The sequence below is a fragment of the Sturnus vulgaris genome, chromosome 2 (assembly GCF_052056855.1).
Source record: "Sturnus vulgaris isolate bStuVul1 chromosome 2, bStuVul1.hap1, whole genome shotgun sequence".
In the NCBI taxonomy this organism is placed as follows: Eukaryota; Metazoa; Chordata; class Aves; order Passeriformes; family Sturnidae; genus Sturnus; species Sturnus vulgaris.
Window position 1 is genome coordinate 54,071,392 of NC_142244.1, and position 25,385 is coordinate 54,096,776.

The 25,385-nt window shown below is 38.2% G+C and overlaps 1 protein-coding gene across 1 annotated transcript in view; it reads right to left on the reverse strand.

Annotated features, from left to right (window-relative positions):
* Positions 1–7,598: 7,598 nt before the first annotated feature.
* The window catches only part of CCDC169 (coiled-coil domain containing 169), a 30,262-nt gene continuing 12,475 nt past the window's right edge, over positions 7,599–25,385 (reverse strand). The window contains exons 5-8 of the mRNA XM_088159569.1: positions 17,101–17,199; positions 16,848–16,901; positions 13,463–13,539; positions 7,599–10,678 (exon numbers count right to left, since the gene is read on the reverse strand). Of these exons, the coding sequence (XP_088015695.1) occupies positions 10,576–10,678; positions 13,463–13,539; positions 16,848–16,901; positions 17,101–17,199 (333 nt within the window). The 3' untranslated portion in view covers positions 7,599–10,575. The remainder of the gene's footprint in view (positions 10,679–13,462; positions 13,540–16,847; positions 16,902–17,100; positions 17,200–25,385) is intronic.

The following is a 25,385-nucleotide window of genomic DNA, read 5'->3' on the forward strand; positions in this document are numbered from 1 at the left end:
CAATAAACGCAAATAATCCCATTTTTTGGTGTATGAAAAATATAAGAATGCACAGTTTCCACCATTCATTCAATTTTCTTGTTTCATTTTTCTGAGTTAGAGGACTCTGGCAGAGTTTAACCGGTAATGCCTGTCATGTTGAGCTGGAAACACCTTTAGAACATGACAGAATTATAGTGCTTACAACACCCACAGGAAACAGTTGTTATCCCACAGACAAGTGAGAAATTGAGTCACTGTATCATCATCATCTCCTACAGCCCAGCCGACTGTCCTAATTATAACATCATTCCATATTCAGAACTGTCTACATAAAATGAAGCCTTAAAGGTAAGTACCTCCACATACTGCATTGTCTTGCTGTCTCACATTTGAATTACAGACACCTAGGCTGGGTCACGAGCTTCAGGGTCACCTTGGCAGGTGGTGTAGACCAAAGTAAGGGCTGTACAATATTCACCTAATGAAATGCTTTATCCTGAATAGAACAGGTCATGGCCACCACTGGCAACTTTCCACCCAGCCATGCAAAGCTCCCTGCTGTGTACTCCCTAGAAGACATGCTGACCCAGCACTATGTTGGTTTACTGAGCTTTCCTTCCAATCAAAGGAACTCATTTGATTACTTAATGACCCCTAGAAAGCAAATTTAGAAGTAATCATCTATTCTTAGTTCAACCACTTCTCCTTTGAAAAATGTTTTCCCAAGAGCCCTGCTCAGATGAATGGGATGTCATCCACGGAGCTGTACAGCTTGCCTGCAATTTCTACCCACCAGCCTGAAGAAGGTACCCAATAGTTAAAGGTACAACACAGAAACAAGAATGAAATCCCTCCTTTTATAAACCCAAGAAAATCCTCTTTCACTTACGTAACTGTCACCTGAGAACAAAACTACAGGTATTGCAGATTTTTGTGGTTTGTCATACATTAACTTCAAGTTTTCTCATGGAATGCACATCTCCTCCAAGTCGGCAGACAGGCTGTACATTCACCCCCTACTGAACATGATTCCACTGGTAATAGATAATAGATGGCAATAGATAATCCCAGAAAACAAAACCTAGATACCTCCATGCCAAAACCACTGCTTTCAGCAGCTGAAAAGTTGCCTTCTACCTGAAAATTTTAAGACAAAATCAAGACTTATAAATATGAGCCATAAAAAGTCATTAAAGACCTTTTGTATTAAGTACTTCCCACAGATATGTCAATTTTTTTAGTACAAAATAAAAGACATATTTTAGAAAAATAAACATCAACATCTAGTAGTGTATTTTTTAAATTTCTTTTTTATTCTGATATAAAATAATCTTTTTTTCCAGAAAAGCTGCATGCACAGGTTGTCTAGACTGACTTCAATTTCCTTTCTTTTCTACCAGAAAAATCAAGCAGTTTTTCTTGAAAACTATTTGCGTTTCTACGGCTTGTGTTTCCACTATCCAGTTAAGAGTCAGATGCCACAAAACAACTTTAGATATTGTTACCTTCAATGCTTCCAGCACAGCCTTGGTTTAAAAATGCAGGACAAGATGCATACAAATAGAAAATGCTTATTTGATAGCAGTGTCGTACCTGGAGAGAAAATCTTCTGGTATTTCTACACACGCTGAAGAAACCTGAACTTATCAAGAGTCACCAGCCTGACCAATCAGCTCATAGACAAAAGACTTTTGATGCCACTGCTTTGTTAAAATTGTCAAAATCACAACTTCAGGCTCTTAAATATCAGTTATGTTTAAGGTCAGTGAAGAAATAGAAGAGGGAGACTGACCTGTTATATTTAAAATAATGATTCTTAGGCAACAACAAAGTGAAATAACTAAACTGGTAAGAGCATTGCTCTTGGAGATGTGCGTAATCAAAATGTTGATTTGCCTGTTGATTTGAGTGGGTGAAAAGGTTACACAAAATCTCTTCAGCATTCCTTAATAAGGAAACCTTTTTCTTTCCCTTGATTAAGATTACTCTCAGTATTTTTATACAAATACATTTCAAAATGTGAAATGGTATTTTTTTTAAAAAGGCAACTAATAACCTATTTTATTTAACCATTTCAGCAGAATGTTTTCTGTTTGTCAAACACCAGAGAATTCTGAATGACTGTGAAAACCATGCATGTTGCAATGTACCTGCAATTACATCAGTGATGCATTCATTTCTGCTCAGTAGAAAACTCCAGTAATATGAAACTTTCTAAAGGTTCAACTGTTCCAAGGACATTTGAGCATTCTGAAATTAAGCACAGTGCAGCATTTTTCCGGTTAAGTTGCATTTTGTCATGGAGTGGCCAATAACTGAAATGGAAGCTCTCCCCACTTGGGTTGGATAAGATAAAGCAGAGTTGACAGGAGCTCTCCACCATTTCTGGTCATAGTCCTGGACTTTTATCTGGCTGGCTTAGGTTTCACCCCATTCAGCATCTGACTACTGCAAATCTCATCCTACAATTTTTAGCTTTTCCCATGCAATATACAGAGTGTCAGCAGTGCATTCCCCTTCTGGAAAACAACTTGTCAGTCCTATATCATTCAAGCCCTCTTTGATTCTGCTCCGTAAAGTCCTTTGAAAATCTGCTCTTAGCATAAAATACCTTCTATATTATCTCGACTATTTTTTTTAGTGGTCCAGAAATCTACTAGATGCTCTTAGGCCATCTTCACACCGTTAAATGGGGCAAATAACTCAGCTATGCTTATACTCCACAGCTCAAAAGGATGCCAAAAGCATGCACGTTTACTTAAGAATATCTCTTTTTTTCTTTATATATGAATATTACCAGTCCGTTAAACTTGTTAAACTTTATCTTTACAAGTAAAGAAATTATAGCCTCAGCAAACTTCTTTTGCTCTGTAGCAGAAGTATCTTCCTTGACCCTGAGCACTATTTTAGATTTGAAATAGTTCCTCAAAGGTATTTCTTAAGTAAACCTTTCACAGGCTTTTATAGGGTAACCTTCTTCCTTTACCCTGCTTTGAACCAATGCTTATTTAAATTTGAAGTTTATATGAATTTTGATTCTACAATGTTTTTATAGTCATGCTGAACTTTTCCTCAAAACAACTCAGAACTTGTATGGACCAGTTCTGTCTTCCACTGCATAAACCTGTTATTTAGATTTTATGGGGGATCATTTTGGGCTAGGGATTTTTTTTGTGTCTGTGGGGTTCTTTTGTTGTTGCACCTCATCAGAGCACTGGCTGAGAAAGCTGCAGGGTGCCTTGTTCTCTGTAGTGCTAGCATGTTCTTTTCCCATTTTCTGTATCTTTGCTCATCTTTCCTACTTAGAAATGCCATAGGCACTCCTCTTAAGTGATAGTTGTCTATAGAGCCATTCTAAGCAGTACAATTAATGTAATTTCCAGTGAAAGTTTTGATGGTGAGAGGAGGTAGGAAAGACAGTTCAGAGAGGACATAGCAGGCACCGCTGTGGCTGGTGCTGGCACTAGGAAACAGATGGTTACCAGGCCATAAAATAATAATTGAACTCTTCTATGGCTCAAGCTGCAGGTGACCAGCTTTAATAAAAGAAGTTGAAGCTCTAAGTCTGCAGCCCTGTGAAATGCTGCAGTGAGAAAGGATGTGCTGCAGACACCAGAAAACAGAAGAACCAGCAGTTTAAGCAATTAAGTAGGCAGGGGAGATTACAAGGAGGAGTGAGACAGCTATTTTTGCCAAGAGTTTTGGAATATGTGCCCTAAAAACTATTATCACTTCCCCCACTGAATGTCAGCCCAGGGGAACAGTGTGAAATGCCAGATGTCTGCAGAGCCTTCAGCTCAAGCTCCATCTTTGTATCCTTCCTATCCTTCTCAGGAAAAGCTAATTGCAATGATATCCACATAGTGACAAAATGAGTCAATGGAGGAGAACGTGCTGCTATCCTGAACCATGAGATACTGTCAGATGCTGATATCTACCATTAAAAACCTTCATGATGATTTAATTGTTGGGGTTTTTTTTCTGATTGTCACACGTCTCAAACATGTGGCTTCCAGTTACATGAGTGATCTTAGCATGAAGCAGGGTCGTGGAGAGGGCAGAGCAAGTGCATGAACCCACCACCCCTGTAAGGTAACTCTTACACACGTGCCATGTGATAACACTGTAAACCCCAGACTGCCAGGAACAATCTGGGGCATGATAATCCCATAATGAGCAACAGCAGGTGCTAAAGTGCTTAAAGTAAATCGCTCCTGCAGTCAGCAAATTGTTATTTATGTCAGCACCACCAAAGAGTGCAAATCTGACAGGATGGGCAGTGGCCAGTAACCCCTGAAACTGGGGGCTGGGAGCTGCAGGGGATCCCTGGGCAGGGAAGGGTAGGGCAGAGCAGGGCAGGGCAGGACAGAGACCATCTCACTGCCCTCACCAGGAGAAGTACAAACTGGGGACAGAGCACCAGGGGTATATCCCTGGCAACAGGGACAGCCAAGGCTGGGGCAGGACATCTGTCTGCAAGTGGAGCTGGGGATCAGGAACTGTGAGGGGAACCAGGGTCATGTTGACTGAAGCATCAATGCAAAGTCAAGGAACTGAGTGTGGTTTTACAATATTAAGTTTGTTTTCTAGTTTTGATTAGGCTGGAAAAAGAGATTTCCTCTATCTCCTTCAAGCCTTTTGTTGATTTGGACTGTGAGGAATTCCTATTACTTTTCCAGCTCAGCATGTCTGTGGGTACACCCAGAAACACCAGCCATTGGAGGTATTGATACATTATTGGCCAAGGCAGTCATGAGCACAGCACAACACAGTATGTTTCCAGGATTGGTGCTTTGCTCCAGATGTCTGGATTAGAAAGTCCTCTCCTCTCCTCTCCTCTCCTCTCCTCTCCTCTCCTCTCCTCTCCTCTCCTCTCCTCTCCTCTCCTCTCCTCTCCTCTCCTCTCCTCTCCTCTCCTCTCCTCTCCTCTCCTCTCCTCTCCTCTCCTCTCCTCTCCTCTCCTCTCCTCTCCTCTCCTCTCCTCTCCTCTCCTCTCCTCTCCTCTCCTCTCCTCTCCTCTCCTCTCCTCTCCTCTCCTCTCCTCTCTGTCAGTGAAGGACATGGGGCTCTCTCACCTCTCTGAGCTGTGGCACAGGAGCAGTGTCCATCCTCACTGCATAGGTGTCAATGAGACTGAAGGTCTGGCCTGATAAGTGCTTTCTGATGGTAGCCTAAGGCAAGGTAGATGATTTCATCCACACATTTTAAGTGTATTTGGACAAATTATTCTTGCCCTAGGAAAATATTATACTAATGAAATTATGCTGTCAACCATTGCAGGCCTGGCAGGAATTGCAAACTATTTTAATCTTCCAAGAACACATTCGCTCAGGCAATAATTTGACTTGTCATCAGTAAAATCTTAGATCAGCTTTTTAAGAGACAGGAACACACAAAAAGGAATTGATCTTTGGGATATTGATTCCTATCACAATTGCATCAATTTTTCTCCTAAAGTCTGTAGCAAATTGATTCTATGGGCTGTATTTTCCCACCTGTATATGGGAGGTCTACAGGCTTTAGGGAGGGTTTTTTAGCATAATGCAGCAGCTTGTTGGTTTGATTTCAAAAGCACATGGAGCTTGCCAAATGTACTCAAAGGGAAGAAAAAAAAAGAAAGGTAATTTGTCCTTGTAAGTACTGATGCAACATGAGAATAGATCTGTGGGCCTTGTAAATTCAATGCCTAAAGAACAGGTCCTCTGTTGAGTGCTAGGCTGCTGCAAGAGAAAAAGATCAGGCCAAAGCAGAGTCAAATTGCAGCTCAGTATTATTTCTTGGCCGAGACCCTCTACTGATCTTGGGTGTCACTGTCCCTAGCCAGAGCAAGAAAAATAAAGAAATTTACAAAACAGGGTTCATCTTACCTTTCTACATGCTGGACAGGTTATCCTGAATTTGTCATCCTATATTCTCTTTCTAACCAAGGGAAAGAAATCCAGTTGATGTGTCATCTGATCCATTTTAAGCATCTCTGTTAGAATGAGAGGAGCTGCATTCTGAAGGTGTCTGTTTGCTTTTTTTCCCCCATTGACTACTCATTGAGTATACAGTGATTAGTTCAGACTTAGATGAATGACTTTTAAGCTGCAAACTGGGACAGATGATTCCCAGGCTAATTTTCTTTCTTTTCATCTTTTTTTTAAGATTTCTCAATATCTTATTCCTAATCAGTTCAGGATGAGCCAAGAGTGCACAGCCTTGTTGGTTCATCCTTCCCCCAAAATAACCCTTCAGCTGTTCCCAATTTTTCTGGTCCCCAGTCTGCATTGCTGTGTTACACCACATCATTCCTGAGCAGATTCCCCACAGGACACCTGCTTGTTGTGTGGAGGGAGAAGTGCCTGCTGTACAGTGGTATGGGAGTGAGGCTTGTCCTGGATCACACATGGGGTCCGTCTCTTTTCATAGCTGACATTTTTCCCTGTGACAAGACAAGCACAGCAACTGGTGTCACTGCCGTGTCACACTAGGTTGTGTTCATCAGGAAATACCCTGACATCACTCTTTACTGGTAAATCTCTTCACAAAGATGCAGCAGCCACAGCTGTTTCTGCACCAACTGAGCACCAATATTATCCATCTTCATTGTAAGACAAAAGAAAACCCATTTGATTTAGGTCAGACTTACTCAGATTCATTGTGGTTTTACCAGCTGGCTTCCCTCCACCACTGGTGTATTTATCTTTGTGTCACTTCTCAGCACAGAAACATACTGTTCTCCCCAAATTACAGATGGGTTCCAGAAGTAGAATTCATCTTCTCCCAGGCAACAAAGGGAGGGGTGAGAAGTTACATGGGAACCAGAGCAGAGGAACTTTACCAGCCTAGAAATGGAGCCTGTGAGAGGCCTTTCTGTGGGGTGGTGCATTGAGTTGCTCCCAGAACCACAGGCAAAGCCTGGTCCCACCTGTATGCTACTCCTGGAGGCATGAGAGACTCATTTGACCTCTCATGGTTCTTAGTTGGTAGTTTATGGCACAGATTAGTGAAGTGCAGGAAAACTGGATTCTAAGATGTAACCTATAAATACAAACAGTGTTTGTATTTTTGGAAGAGAGGGTTAAACTGATCTGTCAAGTAAATAAGGTACTGCCACCTTTGAAAAGCCTCATTATCCAGTCTAGAGCTGTCTGCCATTACTGTGTGTAAAGAGATAAAGCTGTGGCAATTAGCTATAATTTTAGTCCATGCACATTATATCTGCTTCCAACTAGAGTGAGGTCTAAGTACAGTTTATGTTTGACACCAGCCTGGCAAAAACCAGCAGAAGCTTAATAAAACAAAGGTTCACTTGCTTATTTATTAATTTATTTCTTTATGTCTGCATCACATTTGTAAAAAGGGCTGCACAGCATCATCCTCTACTGGAAATGTATTAAGACTAAATTATGCACTTCATCTTTACCAGTGGAAATGGAATATCACAGGAATCAGGGAAACTGTCAGCTGTACCACCTAGTCAGTTTAAATACAGAGAACCCCTTAAACAAAGTATTTAAGCAGCAAAATATCTTGCTTATGATTAATGATATCCTGAACATGAGGAAGCTCAACACCCCAGTTCTCTGCAACCTGTGGTTATGCTGCATAATAATAATCATCCACACAGTCAATGCCTGTACAATAAACATTTTAATTTTATTGCATCATAGGAGAGTACACTGATGCTAAAATTATTAATTAAAAACAAATATCATGACTCAATACCATCTTTAATCATGAGACTTTTAAAGAAAAAAAGCAAGGGTTCTTTTTTTTTGGAAATAAATGTATACTTACCAGCATTTGAGATTTTAAATTTATATTTTCCAGAAACACTATGGGCAAATACTTAAAATACCTTATTTACCTCAAAATCATGACTCATCTGAAATTAGTGGAATTACATGAATAACCATTTAAAGATGCATACTTTCAAGTGCTGACTTAGGATATCAAATTTCTCAGTCCATCAATTAAAGCCACTTACATGCTACAATCAGTATATCTGGAATCCCAAGTACACTTTCTACACTGAATGAAGAAGTTTGGCCAGACTCAAACCTTCATCTCTGATCCTGTCTTCCTCTGTTTAGCTCCATTCAATCACTGACCACAACTATCAGCAATTCGGTTTCCCATTTTTGGTTTCAGATTCTTTCAGTGTCATGTATGATGCACAGAGACTTAAGAGGAGGCAGACTTTATCTTGAAATGGTTGGCAGCATTACAAAAAATCACCCTGTTGTGAAATCAGGGGAAAACCAGACATCACTACACTCCCATATCCCCTTTAAATAAACCTATCTCGATTCTGTCTTCTAGGCCAAAAATAATACTGCATACTATGCTTTGAGGGATTAATTAATCCTAAATGTCCTGAAATATTCACATAGAATATATTATATAAAGCCATCTAACTGTTTATTGCCACAAATGTCAGCAAACCGCATTTCACAGGGCAACAGTAAGAAAAGTTCACACAAGATAAATCCAGGAATTACAAAATTCACCCAAACCCACCAAATCAAATGAAAAATTCCTGCATGTTTTGGGAAAGCTAAAGTGTAAAAGTTTTATTTAGATCCAAAGAGACTGCACTTTTGAAACCAAAAACTCTCTTTCTGCTGTTGCAAAGAAATTGGAGTAATCAAATATTATTATCAGGTTTGCCCTCATTTTCAGAAAACCAGAAAGACAACAAAATGCCAATTCAAAGAGTATGAGTACAGAACTATAATCATTTTGCACGACAAAGATTACAGCTGGACATACAATTAGAATGGTCAAACCACATGTTTTAGCAATTAATTATCATACTACTGCATTTTGAATCCCAAATTAAATCAAATTGGTCCTGGCAAGGTGAAACAGGGACTAAATAGGACATAGTCTGCTCTTCTCCCAGGTCATTCCTGTACCAATAAATGTCTCTTTTAAGTCTTCAAAAAAAGTCTCTTTTTAAGTCCTCAGTGAGGACTATCCTTGAGGGAAGCATCCAAGTCTCCTGTTGTGAAAAAATGTTCTGTCGTATTTGTGCCATGTTTCCAGTAATTCTGAGGTGCTACACGGACCAGACTTGAGTGCACTAACATTTGATTAAGAGACAGCAGTAGGAAATGTTTGCTGCATGAATCCAGGAACTGGATCTTCTTGACTACTGCAGATGTCCCTTGTCTTTTATGCCAATAGAACCATTATGGTGATTTTTCCCCTATCCTTCACCACACTGACAAATGCCAGCACAATGATCATTTGGAAATTTTTCATGTGAAAAACACAAGCAGAAGAGTGCTAACCTAACCAGCTGTGCTATGCTGTGAGGAAAAAACTGGCCAGGCAGACCATCTTGCTTATGAAAGAATGATACCATGTGCATCATGATAACATGACAAGTACCTGGAATTAATTTCATACTATGTAAGAGAAAAAAATGAGATTTCCATACTGAATATGCTGTACCATGCTGCAGGTCTTTGCTATCTGCATTTTAGAATGACACCACTGGTTAGTCTTCTACGGTGAGTTTAATTATAGTGTCACTTTAATGCTGCCAGTAATAACTATTAGTACTGCTCTTAAAGAGGCAAAAAACTTTATTGCAAGGAGCACAGAATGCTCTTAAAATAATAAAGGGCAGTCAAGCAACCACATTTGCTTGCCAAGAGCTTTTAAGATGTAACCTAGAGGATTGAAGCTTCATTACCAAAACATTTTTCCCATTGCCACTTGAAAATTTTTTCTCTAATTTAATGACTAAAATGTAGGTAATAAAACTGCAACAATAATTGCATGCTTAAGAATGAAAAGACAAAGTAGTTCTACTTTCACTGAAGAGAGGACTTTTAGGACTGGCACTATTTTGGACCCTAAAAGTACAAGGATCAATGCCATTGAAGAAGACAGAGATTTTTATGACCCCAAGACTGTGGATACAAGGGTACATCTGAGAGTTCAAATTCCAAAGAGCAACATACCAATACCAGGATATGAGTTTCTTTATAGCATATATATAGTGTTCAAAATAAACAACCATTCCAAAAGATAGGCTCTGAAGATTCCTTAATAAAAAGTGCTCAATATTTCCATCATTTCTATCCATTACTAGTGCCTAAAGCAGCTGGAAATGGTGCAGTGCTTCTAAATCATACAGATAGAAAGTGGTAGTCAACACAGGATATGTGGCAAGCCAGCTTTAAAAAAAAAATTATATTTAGACAATATTTCAGATTACATCAGTCTGCCTTTTCCTTCTTTGTTGAGAGGTCAAAAATGCTAGAGGCTTGTTTGTTTCCCATGGCTGCATAGTTCAAGGATCTACACAGTGTATAAAGACATTAAATATTCTCCAAGTCTTGCAACACTCTCACACTTAGAATCACTGATGTGAAGCAGAATAGACAGGGTCAGAGATCACAAGTAAAAAGATGGCAACTGGAAGAGTAATTCCATTAGGCAGAGGAACGCTTACATCAAGGCAGCCAAGAAGACATTCCAATCTGGATCTGGCATTGCAATAAGACACAAATATTTTCATTTTCAATTTAGAAACTTTCAGTCAAATTAATTTTTTTTTAAAAGTGACTGGAAGTTCTTAGCACTACTATTAAATCAGTGCTTTAATTGTGGAAGCTGGTTCATTCCTACAGTCTTTTTAATTGATCTTTTTTGAGGGTTAACCATCTTCGGGTTTCCTGGAACACTGTGTCTTCCTCTGAAATAAAATGGGTGAAGTTAGTCAGCAAATGTCATATTGCCTGTAAGTTTTAACTGCTAAAAATGTGCATGCTTTCTATATTTGCATATCTGACTACTACTGTGAATTAATAAACCTGAGAAAGGAAAAAAACAAGTCTTTTTCTAGGTTTGCAGGTTAGCAGAGTATCTAATTATTCTGCAAACTCAATTTCATCTCATGATTCCTGTTACCTAAGTGATGTCATTTGACGAACATGAATAGAATACTAAATATTGGCAACAGGAGAATGATAACTGGCTACAGAGACATTTTCATCAGTTAAAGAATTCCCATCAGAATAGGGGAAAACACTTCATGTAGATGTAGTTACAGCTCTCTGCAGGTATTCTACTCTGAAGAGCCAGGCTCTTGAGCCCATGATCACCAGAAATGCCTGCGGGAGATGCTGCCAGCAGACTTTTGAAGTGGTACTCATCATGGATACATACACCATCTACGTGAAACCAGCTAGAGCTTCATCTTGATCTTCTAAGAAATCAGTGGGAATGTAAAAAAAATCTCAAGGGAAAGAATGGTGCTTCCCCAAGCTGGGAGGGTCATCCTCCTGACCAAGAAACCTGTCTCTCTGCTCCTGTGCAATGTCCCTTTGTTTCTCTTCCTGCTCATTACTGTAGAGGAAAGACTGCACTTTACATACTCTAATAACAATATGCAGAGCTTCATTGTCTTTCTCAAGCATAGGCATTTTGAAGGAAAATATATCACAACATCACACCATTATATTTTTCATGATACCCAGACATGATAGAAGCTACAATGATGGTATCTGTGGAAGTTTCAAATTTGTGGGGAAAGAGTCAATGAAGTCAAACCTATTGCTCACTAGTCTTCTTGGGATTGACACATCCTTTGTTCCAGCTCTTACATGCAGTCTTTGTCTTGAAGGGAGAACTGTGCCCATACAGATATGGCGCTACTTCTACTCAGAGTTGGAAAATCACAATCCAAGGCCCCAAGGTGCTCGATAATCAATTATTCGAATACAAATAAAAAAACTCAAAAATACTCAAAATCAAATGATTGAACTGTAGATCACTGTACAGCTGGACAAAGCAGAGAGAAAATGCCTGTGTGGAATTATGCAGGCAGCAAAACCTCTTCCATTCAAAAGCAGCTGAACTTACAGATTAGGAGCCAGGTAATTGCAGTGTTGAAAATGAGCTAATAAGCCCCACCATAAACCTCAGTGTAAGAGCAAGGGTCAGAATGACAATAAATTGGCTGCTCAAACTGCATCAGAAATATGAGCCATCAAGACATCCATGTTCTTCCCAATTGTCAGCTAGCCTATCATCTTGTCCTGTAATATCCACAAAAAGGACTTCTGCTGAACTTGCTTCTGTTTCGGACAGCCAGGAAAACGGAATGCCTCAACCATTAGTGTTCACAACTACTACCCAAAAATATTTTCCGTGTTGGTTTAATACACAGGATAGGCTTTCTATACCTGTTCCTATAGATAAAATAAGCATTAAGCAGTTTGTTAATATGGTTTGAATTTCAATGCAGGTATTTTGTAAAAGGGCAACAGAGGTGAGATAAGAACTCTCGACAGAAAATTTTCAAATTATTCTCAAGAACATGTGCGTCTTCTCTTATTTTAATGAAATTATTTCTCATTAATGTCAGCTTGAACAACCAACCTCCAGGTTGTAAGTCAAAACATAATTTAAAAGGAATAATATAACAGTGGCTGTGGTTACCTTGTGATGTTCATGAGGTGCATACTTATATTCTAGTATTTTCTTAAAATACAAACTATGCCAAATCCCCATTCTTACATCCATGCTGTCAGCAAAGATCAAAGTTTGTCCTGTTCTAAGTCTCTGGTTATAAAAGTCAATCATTTGAAAACAAAGTCATTTTATACTAAGGACAATTTAAATGATGAAAAATTATCTTTATGTGTTTAAAGAACATTGAAAAGTTAAAAAAAATCCTCTTAGGGAAAATGGATTGAAAGGGGATATTTTGTTATACCACACATCTTCTGAGACCAGCAGTTACAGGACACTTTATTTTCTTTTGCACTTTATTTTCTTTTGTTTGATATAAAAAAATTACAGAAACACACTGTCATATAATTTCAGGGTAAGTAATGGTCTATTAAAATAGCTTGTAAAAAAACCCCACCATAATCACAGATCAGTGCTAACCCTCAGCAAACCTCAGTATCTGGCTGATGATATTTAATCTCACTGCAGAGGCAGTGAATCCTCCTGGTTCTAGCTTTCTGACCTTCTCCATATGAACCATGTTAAATATCGCTGGGGCCAGAAGTGATACAGTGGCATATGGGGCACTTCAAACCCACACAGTGCTTTTTATATATTGAGAAACTTCAGTTATAGAACTGAATTAATATTGTACTGCATTAATTCATTTTCTACTAATATCCTCTCATGGAACATGAAGATCCACTGTTCCAATTTATGAAATCCTGTGATTCTATGCTTACAAAGAATGAAAGGAAAAGGCTGGTATTCTACACAAGACCACCAATTTATATTTCTAACCCATAAAAAGAAGTCTGTTAAACAATGATTTAAACACATGTATTTTCAACATTTGCATGAAATAAAACTGATTGAAAAGCAATATCAAAAATTATGTTGAGTAATATTTTGCCGGTGGGATTATGCTGTGATATTTATTATGAACAGAAAGTTGCAATGTTCAAAACATGGCACTTAGCAAAAAATAATTAACCAGAAAACAGGGAATATAAAGGAAATTTACCTCAGTATCTGCTTTTCTCCCTTCCCAGTCATAGCATCTGTTTTTTGCCTTTCAACAATTTTAAGTTTAGCTGAGGTCTGCAAAAGCCAAATTTTTACAAAGCAAGTTAAATCTTAATCACAATCACAGTTACAGAAGTAAATAGGATTTGCACAGATTTACTTTATTGAAGGCAAGAAATTTTTATACTTGAGGATGTCCAGTATTAAAGATGATGCCTGGTATAATTTATCATCTTATCATATCTGAGGAGATGTGATTCTGTGACATATGAGGCAAGAACAATGCCACGGTTGCCTTCCCTGTTTTTGTAATTTATATGAATATAGAGTGCCGCTATATGATTATTATCCATAGCACTTTTTGCTGGTACCGTTTACTGCAGGCCTATCCCAACTAAAATTAGCCATTGTTGTACAAGGAGCTTTCCAGCTGTAGCAATCTATAACCATGGGTCTTTTCTGCAAAGAAATCTCAGTCTCAAGTCAGATTCCACTATGCTAGCAACAGTTTGTGGCAAAAATCTGGCCTGAAAGAATGGCCTTTTAAAGGAACTGCTATCGTTCTTCTTTGCTTGGCTCTCAAATTGATTTCTGAACACCACCAGAGAGTGCCTTTAAGATCTGTGGACTCCAAATCCCAAACAAATGCTTTTCCAGATTGAAAACAAAACAAAAAAAAGCAAACAAGAATACAACAGACACCATTGGTGCTTCTAGCATGAATTCTCAAGATTGTGAATTTTAAAATTTATTTTAAAGCTATCATTTAAAACTAACTACATCCTTATGGACCAGACAAGACAAACATCAAAAGCACTCAGAAGATAAATATATTTTGTAAATATAAAAAAGCAGAAAAGCACTCAGTAACTTAAAGGTAAATAAAAGAAATGGCTGCTCAGAAGTATCTTTGTCTTCTGCTTCTGCCGCAGGCTTCAGGAGAGATCCAAAACGCTGCAAGAAAAGCCTAAAACAGCTGGTATTTTTTAATACCTACCAGTAAAAAACTTCACTTCTATGATATTTATTTTCTTACTGTCAGCTATGAAAAAATTACAAACATAATGAGAGAAAACAAAGGCTTAAAAGAACACTATATCCATTCTCTGTAAATAAAAGAGTGTCACTAGGATACATCGTTGTCACAGGATAGCAATATCCTGTGGTATATTTACTGTGCAAGGTATGGAAATTGTTAGCCTATGGGTAAATCCTTCTAACTCAAGAGTAGCCAATATTAGTGTGCAGAACATTGATAGTTTAATACAGTGTTCTGCCTCTATTGTTAAAGTGAACTGTTGAAAGTGAAGGCATACATATGCAGATTTTAAAGTAATATAAAAGTTAAATCAAAATCATGGCAGAAGAAGACCTGAGGGGCACAGATGTACCACTGATCCTTTTGAAATCAACAGTAAACCACAGAATCATAGAATATCTCAAGTTGGAAAGGACCCATAAAGATCATCAATTCCAACTTCCTGCTCCTTGCAGGAAAATTAGAGTGTAGTCCAGTTGCAGTTAGAGTTGTAGTCCAGAAGTCTGACAGATTTGGTGCTACAACCAATTACCTGGGGATCATGATCCAGTGATTGACCATCATTTCAACGAAGATCCTTTTCCTAATGTTCAGTTTGAAGGGAAGCTCTGATGCAGCTTCATTCCCTTTCCTCATGTCCTATCACTGGTCACCACAGAGAGGAGATCAGCACCTTCCCCCTCCTCTGCCCCCCTGGAGGAAGGTGTAGAGTGGGATGAGGTCACTGCTCAGCAATGTTGTCACCCCTCAGCATTCTCTCATCTCAGCTGAAGCAACCAAATGACCTCAACTGCTCCTCATAAATCCTGCCCTTGAGGCCAACCACACTGTCCACCCTCCCTGGGACACACTTGAGTAGTTTGATGTCCTGCTTAGACTGAGGTGCTCAAAACTGCACACACATGTGGGGGTTACTGCCCTGCTCAGAGCAGCAATGTACAAGGTAGATGATTCATCTAAACTACTCACTTAGGCTCTGCTTAGAGCTCAGGAGGAGGGACAGAAAAATGCCTGGGGTAATTAATTTCATCTTGACCTAAAATAGAAGTGATACTGTGCACCTTAGACAAGATTCTTTCTTCAGAGATTACAGAGGATTCCTCTACAACTACTTTAGAATGGCTATTGACATTTAGAGAACTAAACAAAGGAATATTAATCTGAAGACGACTATTTTGCTCTCATATGATACTGAAATCATGAGAGTAAATAAGAAATTCCTGAAAATAAAATGCACTAACTACTTTGAGTGTTGACTGCAAAATCCTAGACCCCAGTCCTCCATTATGCAACATGCCAGTGCACATACCTCTCTTCAAATGGTGTTTTACACATATTTAAGTGTTTTTATAGGGAGCTGAACATAGGCACTCCTCTTGCTAGCATGTTTAGTAATACAGTCTGCTTTTATTTCCTTTCTTCCTCCAGAAGTTCTCAGTTTCATTGCTAATGTAAAGATATTAACAGTTATCAAGAGCATTTCCCAGGCTTTTTCTTGGTTTCATGCTGGAAAGTTCACTTAAGCAATTCTTTTAGATTTCCCAAAGTAGCAATGAACCATGTAAGGGAATCAGTTGCCCACTGTGCAAACACATGCAAACACTGCTAATTACAGGCTTTTACCCCACTTAGCTATGAAAGGGACTCAGTGGCAGCAATTCTTGAATATCACACTAAGCATTACTAAATGTAATATATTACTTTTACATTATTCAGGAATTTAGAGCTTTTCTAGAATAAGAAGTAATATAAATCTTCACAGATTCCTTTACAGATTCCTCCAGTTAGTAGCATAAAATCTTAAGTATTACATAATTTGCAACAATAAAATTTAACCTGTGATTTCACCAAATCAAGGTGTCATCCCTGTTAAATAAAGTTAATGGAAATATGTGTTGTATTTCATTCTGAACTGGTCACATAATTTGTCTTTAAAAGAAAAAAGGAGAAACATGAAAAGAAGGAATTACTACTTAAGGGGGGTGTCACTAGTGCTGCTAATTTCGCCTCTGTTCTGTTCAACTGCATAGCAGTCTTGTGAGTAATGGATGGCCAAGCATCAGCGAATTGCTTGTTTTCTCAGTTATGGGCACTTTACTATGCTAGGGAACACTGAAACTCCAATCGATATAAAAAGTACATAAATCGATACAAAAAAAGTATTTAAAATAAATAAACTGTACAATTTTTCAATTTATGGCTCTTAAAATTTTTACAAAGCAGTTTTTGTAAGATATTTGGTATACAAATGAAGTGATAGAACACCCTGATCCAATGGCATTAACAGATGCTGTTGTTATATTAGGAAAGCATTAAAAGTTACTGAGTCACACATGCTTCTTACCTGTAAGATCTCTGAGAGGTACATGTGCCGCTCATCATTAACTTTGTGGTAAGCCTACAGTTAAAATGAGATATAGGCTACCATTACACACAGATTTTAAAAGCTGAATCATACAAAAGATTCAGATATACAGCAGAGCCTTTTCCCAGTGACACATTTAGTAGAATTATTCTATTGTGTGTTCCACACACAGTGTCTGTTGTCACACAACATAACAGCTTTTACAGTCTAGAGGAATAGAGTGATTACAAACCTTTGCTTCTTGTTCCAGTCTAAGTTCATAGTCCTTTAGCTGATTCTGGAGACTTTTCTTCTCTTCTTCCAGCTGTTTAAGAGCCCTCTTTAAGGAACCCTATGGTTATGGCAAATAAAACAGTGTTTTACAACTATTTCCATTCTCTATAAAGATGTCATCACCATAGTCCTTATTCTTCAAGCATTATGATGTTTGTCATTCTCTTTGGTTCCTGTGCATTTTTTTTTTCATGGTTCTGGCTGGCACAATGCAGAGACAAAACAATTTAACGATATGCTACAATTATCAGCTATGCGTTACACATTTCCACAGTGTTAAAATGATTCAGGTACAGTTTTCCACACTGCTGCTCCTTGGCATCTTAGCAAAGTCACTCTGTGGTGAGCAGTCAGAACTGCTGCTTAGTTCTAACGAAAATTCCCCCTGATGGCTCTTTTTCAGTGGGAAGATTTCACATCTTAGCAGCACATCCATTTTCAAACCACTTGCTGAGAGAGCTGCTGGGCTGGTTGAAGAGCCACATGGGATATCAAAGGTAACTCAAGCTAATTTTGCTAGAAAGCAGTACTTTGTGGGGAGACTGTCCGAGGTGTGCAGCCATCTACCTTGTTCAGTATGAGTAACAGCAGTAGAGTCCATTTGGGTTACTGGCACTGGCCAAAACTTTGCTTGCTGTCTAATGGAAGTAAAACATGCACCCAAGCAGGTGCTCCTCTACTTCTAACACAGGAAATTGCTTTTCATAATCCCATTCATAGTTTGTTCCATTTCATCCAGTAGAGACATTATTACAGAAGTCTCTAACATACAGTTTTGCCCTCCAAGTTCAGGAACAAAGAAGAATTTGGGCAAACATGCCAGGAGGCCTGTGAGGATGAACAAGTAGCTCCAAGTTGGAACAAATTCAAACACAAGAAGGAAGCCTAGAGAGGGTAAGAGAGGGTAGAAACATAGATTGGTAGCCTGGGAAGAATACAGGGATTGTTTAAACAGTCAGGGATCAGTTTAGGAAAGCTACAGCCCTGACAGAATTAAACATGGCTAGGGATGTCAAGGGCAACAAGAAAAGCTTCTATAGGTACATTAGGGATAACAGGAAGTCTAAGGAGAATGTGTCTCCTTTCCAGAGATTGGCTTGAGAGGGTCCTTTAGAAGGAGGATTTGGGGATGTTGGTAGATGAAAACCTTGGCATGATCTGGCAATATGGCTTGGAGTCCAGAAAGCCAACTGTATCCTGGGCTGCATCATAAGAAGTGTGGCCAATAGGTCGAGGGAGGTGATTGCCCTCCTCTGCTCTGCTCTCTTGAGACCCCATATGGAGTAATGCATCCAACTCTGGGGCTCCCAAGATAAGGATTTGGGCCTATTGCAGCAGAAGAAGGACCAGAGAAGGACCACAAAAATCACAGGGCTGGAGCACCTTTCCTCTGAAGACAGGCTGAGACAGCTGGGATTGTTCAGACAAGGGAAGGCTCTGCAGAAACCTTTTAGCACCTTCTAGTACCTGAAGAGGGCCTACAAGAGAGCTGGAGAGGGACTTTTCACAAAGGTATGTAGTGACAGGACAAGGAGTAACGGCTTTAACTGAAAGAAGAAAGTTTAGATTATATATCAGGAAGAAATTTTTTTAGTAAGGATGGTGAGGCACAGGTACAGGTTGCCTAGAGAAGTTGTATATGCCCCATCCTAGAAGTCTTCAAGATTAGATGGGACTACGAGCAAAACAATCTAGTGTAAGGTGTCCCTGCCCATGACAGGGGTGTTGGAACTAAATGGCCTTCAAGGTCCCTTCCAACCCAGAACATTTTATGATTCTATGATTATTCAAAGTCAATTTACACCTGTTTGCTCTTGTACTTAAATGTATTTTAATATAATTGTTCTTTTTCCTCTCTGGTGTTTGTTCCCAGCATGTATAAACTGAAGACATGAATATCTTTTTTCCACATTCATTTTACTAGGATAATTCAGATGAACTTGGAAAAATTATCTTTCACACAGCAGGCTGTCCTTTCATTTAATCATCCTAGTAACCCCTTTATACACCAGGCTGGAGCTCAACCTTCTTATGGCTGGAGAACAAAACTGGCCTACAGCACGCAGTACTCCAAAAGCCATCTCACTGCCTTGAACAATGTCAGTGATTCTACTTCTCTATCTATATAAATTTTAGGATTGCATTTTCCTTTTGCACAGTTGCACAATAATGGCTCACAGTCAACAAGGCATCAGCTAGAATACCCAGATGCTCCTCTGCAGTTGTATCAGTTCTCAATTACTAACATAATTTCTTTATTATTTTCTAAATCCTTTGGTATACGCTTTTAAATTTTACTAACGTTTTTAATAATCTAGTCTTCACTGTCTTTTTTAAATCACATTCAGATCCCAATTATATTATATAATTGGTTTCAGGAGAGAGATATCACAATCTAATTCTACTTTGTGTATCAAGGTCATGCATTAAATATTAAGATTCATCCTAAACCTGGTCCTGGAAGACCTCTGCTTGTACTCTCCCAGCAGACGCCTTCACTAATCACCGCTATCATGTTCCATTTGCCAGCTCTTTACTCATTTAACAAATCTACTCATTTTCATTTTCTCAAAATTAATCAGTTACTTCCCATGTGACATGATATCTTTATCAGAGGTCACAGTGAACAAGATTACTGTATTTCTTGTGACAACAAATCTATTGTTTTATCACAGAATGTCAACAGGTTTGCTCACCATGAGCCCCTTTTAATATATCCATATTTCAATTTCATTTTGCAACAACTATTCCTCTCTTTATCTCAAAATTGGGAAAGAATTGCTTTTCTCCAGTGTACACAATGTGCACATGTTTATTAGAACCACTTGCTATCAGATCAGTGATGTGACAAGCCAGTTCTTTCAGAATCCTACGATATGGATGACACATTTCCCTCATTTTAAGCATATCCAGCTCTTTGAGTTTTCCTTAGGATTTGGTTGTCATTTCTTCTTCCAAGTACTTGCTGACATTAGCTATTTTTTCCTTTGTCCTGCATTTTATTGTTTCTGCCTTTACTTAAACCCCAGGCAATATATACATGTTTAACTTAAAGTGAATAAATTCATGATCACTTGATTTGACAGGTTTTTTGACTGGCTTTTCTGTAATGTTCTTGTACATTTTAAAAATATAATACACTATTGAGTCCTTCTTATCTTTTATCTTCTCATAAAATGTGTTAATTATCCATTGAGTTTTGTGCCTCATCATTACTAGAACTTGGTTTTTACTCTTTATTTACAATTCAATTTTTGTCCATAGTCTAATAATATTGTATCCAAATTCATCCATCCAAATATTATATTTATATGTATATTTGACTGGATGGGATTCAGCCTGAGGTGAGGGTATTGACATTTGAGTGTCCAAAAGTGAACTGAACTCCTAATGAGTCACAGTGAAGACAATCAATATGCAATGATTCATTCAGCTAAACAGCTAAAGAGCTCAACTCAGTTCCATCTGAGTTGCTCTAAGGAGTCTGAGACATTCACTCTGGCAGATATGCCACATAGGTTACACAAGACACGACCTTCTGGAGCAGTAATGGGTTACTGTGCACTGAAACATCATAAAAACTCTCTGCTGACACAATTATTCCACTGAAGATGCCAATCAAATAAATCTAGATACAAATCTCTGAACTCAGCTGACTGTTTAATAATACCTGTATTCCTGCCTATAGTAAGAATTAAAAGACCTATTAAAGAGGTAAACAGCTACATATAGGAAAGTAAATATTTGTGTCCTAATGTTTAAGAGTGTCATCTTGTTTCAATGTACATTTAAATATTATTTCCCAATACTATTGTGACTAAACATTGTTTTCCAATCCATCCTCAAGATGAATTCATCCAAACAGCTGATGAAGAAAGAATCAACAACATTGTCAAAGTCTCTCACACCTGCTACATACCACATCTATCTCTGTTTTCTTCTTTCCTGGCAAGTGAGTACCTTTAATACTTGTTGTTCCTTCATGTTTTTGCTATCAATGCTATTATATTCCTGGTCAGTCAGGTTCATCCATTTGTTTGCTCAGGTCTCCTGTGTAAAATAAGTATCTGTTCCAAAATTTTTTTTCTTTTTATTTCTAACACAAGCACCTCTTTAGTCAAAATAGATGAATTGTTTCCTTTTTATACTGATTACTAGACCATTCCCATAATGATCAATTTCTTCTCATGACCTTAATGCTTTGCTAGGCCTTTGTTTACCAGATTTTCCTGGTAAACACTGAAACAAGATAAAAATTCTCCAAATATTTTCCCCTTCTTTTTCCATGGGAATATTTTTTAAAATTCCCTATTTATCATGCTAGCCTCAGATCCAGAAGGCCAATATCCATATATGGCTTATTTCTCAGAGAGTTTATGAATGCTGGCTGCTGGTAAAAAAATTACATCTGCCTGTTTTAAGTCTCCAGTCTTTTCTAGCAGCTGCAGATTATTGCAACTTTTAGTCTTTTGCATAATTTTCTGCAAAATATGTTACTTATTTGTCTCCAAATTTTACTTTTAATTTTAAAAACTGTGGGTTGCAAGAAGATATCACTAGGAATTATTTCTGTTAAAATCAAGATTTTGCAGGCGCGTGGCAAAAAGCATAGTACGTTTAAAACATGTTGCAAGAAAGAATGACCCCTCTCACTGTTAAAAGAAAAAAAAAAGAGATCCAGAAGAACTGTATCTTTGAAGAGTATTTGCTCCTGACTGAACTGTTATTAACTTTAATCTATTACAACTGGCATACTGTAGACATGAAAAGAATTAAGGGGCAGTTGCAGGGTTTTTTCCTAATTAAAGCAGAAGTACCTTGGATGCAGATGAAATCTTTGTCCAAATACAGAAGGCTCCTACAGTCAATTCAGGCACTGTTGGCCAATTCAAGGAGTAAAAGAAAGCTGCAGATTAAAGTGAAGATTTGGCTTAATTCCACTAGGGTCATGTGCTATTTCATTTTAACATCAGTGTCTCTACAGAATTAAACAAGGCAGAGAAGACCTCAGCACTGTTGAAATAGGAAACTAATTTTTTTGCCTCCTTGACCTCATGCACATTAAAGATTATAACCATGTGACAGCATATTTTGTACAACATCTTTTGTATCACCTACTACGTATTTTGTATCACCACAGTAAGCTCAAATAGAGTAAATACAAAAGTTCATGCTGCTCTCCAGATTTGTTCTATGTAAATCCACAACACACTATTTATTTCTTTACTAGATTGTCCATCAGTGTTATATAAGACAGCAAGACTTGGTGCTGCAGCTGTTACTTAAAACAGAGTAATTTGGTATCTCCTCAGTGATGGTACTCATCTAATTTCTTTGAGTTCTTTCACTTACAAAGTAAACTACTTTTAGATCTTTTTTTTCATTAGTCCTTTCAGAAGCACTGTCTATTTTTTGCTGCCAATGCAGCTGGTCCACTGCAGATGCCTGGGCATTCATTCAGTTCTGGAGCAAGGATGTTATCCAAATGCAAGCAAACAAACCGTGCACTCCACTGCTTTCGATGAGCAAGCAGACAGAAATAGGTTGATAATATGTCTAAAAGTATACAGTTACCTCATAAATTGTAATAAACCCATGATTACGAATCTCTTATGAAATAAGAAAGATAAATAAAATACTCAAAATTTACAGTTTGGGAAGTGAAGCCCAAAATCAAAGTAGGACTGGAGTTGCAATTGCACTTCAGGCAGAATTTAACATGTTAGTGCTACTACAGCAGTCTATGCAATGTCTTAAATTCTTCACAACTGCTTTTGTCAAATAACAGGGATGCATCTGAGCTGTTGTGATTGCCCATAAGACCAAGCTGAATTGAGCAGCCTGGTTTATTTGCTGAAAGCCTTCACAGAGTCTCAACACAAACCTTCCCAGTGGTCATCCCTCTAACAGGGCACAACATGGCAAGAATGCTCTACACATACTACCTGGGCAAGAAAGCCTCTGCTGTCTAACAGCCTAAAATTTAACCCAGAAATAAACTACTTGAGTTACATTTTAGTCCTCTGCTTCCTCAAGAGCTTCCATTCTCACATCTAATAGCCTGAGAATGCCCCTGCCACCATCATACTTAACCAGTGCTGAGACAATTTTTGAAGTCAGGCAGTCAACGAGTTAGAAATACAAATATTTGCAAGGAGGGAGATGGAAAAATTGAGAAAGGCCAAAAGGTCATGTCTATTTCTGGAGTGAAGGCAGGATTTCAGGCACACTTCTTGGGTTTTTTCTTCCCAAAGAAAATTGGGAATTGCTATTGGTTTTCCATCTCTAATATGCAATCTGAATCCCAATCCAGCTGCTTTTCTCACAGCTAATACCTAGGAAACTTACTCATCTCACCCAGCCTGAGAACTTCTATTCCTGCATCCATGAACCTAATTGATAACACAGAACTCAGTATGGCAGTACTGAAGTTCTTGTGGAAATCTTGTGACACAGATGTTACTACTTAACTATAAGATCTCTCTAAGTCTCCAAACACTATAGAATGTAATTTCAAAACCAGATACTAAGAAACTTCAAAAGGACCAAACTTCAGAGAGGTTCTAGATGTCTACTTTAGCCAGGACTGGTTGGAAGTTATTGTCTCGCACTCCTACTTTCAAGGGACTTATTGGGGAACTAGCAGAGTCCTTATATATCTGAAGGTTTTAGCTGCTGTATATCAATACAAATCCATAAATGAGAAATAACAGTATATCAACTCAGCCAAATCATTAGGAGCTGGATTTGCCTTTCCTGAGTTCTGTGGGAAGTATGTAGAAAGAAACCTCACCAAAACCGATTCAATTCTCTGTGATCATGGTTGTATAATCAGCTTAATGCTTCATACTGTGAAACAACACAAATGTTCACAGAAAACAGAACTTAAAGCATACAGTAGCACTGACTTGTAGCAGAGTTCTTACATCATGAAAAAGCCTAAAAACATAGCAAGGACCAGTGAGAGCTCAAGAGAACCAGAAAGAGCTTCCCAGCTGTGCAGATCTCCCCCAGAATGAAAAACTGTCAACAAAACTCCAGGATAAACCACAATGATAAGTTCTGGAAAAGCTTTTTAGAAGTAGTTTAACTGAATCCTGATTTTTTTTTTTTTTAAGATAGATTCATTACAAGCTCTTCTACTAAGCCTTGAATAGCAGGACATTGTATACCTGAAAAGAAGACATAGGCTGACTAAGGCATTTAACCTGAATTTAAGATCCTTAGTTTTCAATACATCATCCATGTCAAACTACTCTGAGCAAGCTGGTAAAAAGCTGTAAGACACACTGAGATTTTAAATGAATACTTCCTTTATATAAAAGAATTGTGCAGTGCTTAGCATGATTCACTCTCAGAGGAAAGACACATTAATCTGTGTCCAGCAATGACAATGCCCAGAGTTTCACGAAGGGAGCACCAATTCTCCAGTTCTTTTTTTCTCACCATTTTCTGTTCACGTGACTGAAGTTACACATTTGACTTAATGTTGCAAGAAAATGAAAATATGGAAAGATACTGCAAGTGAATTTTAAGGTCACCCACACAAGTTGCTCTCATTCTGGATTTTTCCTTGCTCTGCTCTCAGTGGCAAGGGAGGTGACAATTTCTAACAATCATTTCACAACAGACAAGGTGACAAATCCATGGCATCATCAAACAGCTCAAACTTGTTTTCTTCAGAGCCCTGCCCATGTAGACTAATGATACTTATGGCAATTTGCTGCCTCTTTAATTTTTCTCCATCATTTAGAACAGAAGCAATATATCTTTCAGTTGTGCTGGAAAAAAAGCAACACAAGAAGCCTTTTGCAACCCATTCTACTTGACATTTTTAATTAAATTAAGTTCAGTTTAGAAAATAAGCTCCCTTTCCTCCAACATGAAGAGTTGACATTCATCAGGGGACTGAACTGAATCCTTTAACATATAATTTTAAACTCATTTAGTAGCAAAACCAAATAATACATCTTTAATTTTACTGAAATGGAAATTGGTTTTAGATTGCTATCAATAAGTTCACGAGTCATACATTGCATAAAAATTATACTTAAAAATTATTTAGCATAGCCTATTTCTCCATGCAACATGCACTTGGATCCTGTGAAAGTGTCAGGGCAGACGAGGAAAGGCTCCCTGCACTTGCTTAAATGCCAAGTGCCCCCTTGTGGTGAGCGTCATCCTTAGAATCCAAACCAGACCCGGAGTGGATCTGCTCTAGTACACTGTAATAGCGGTGGGATG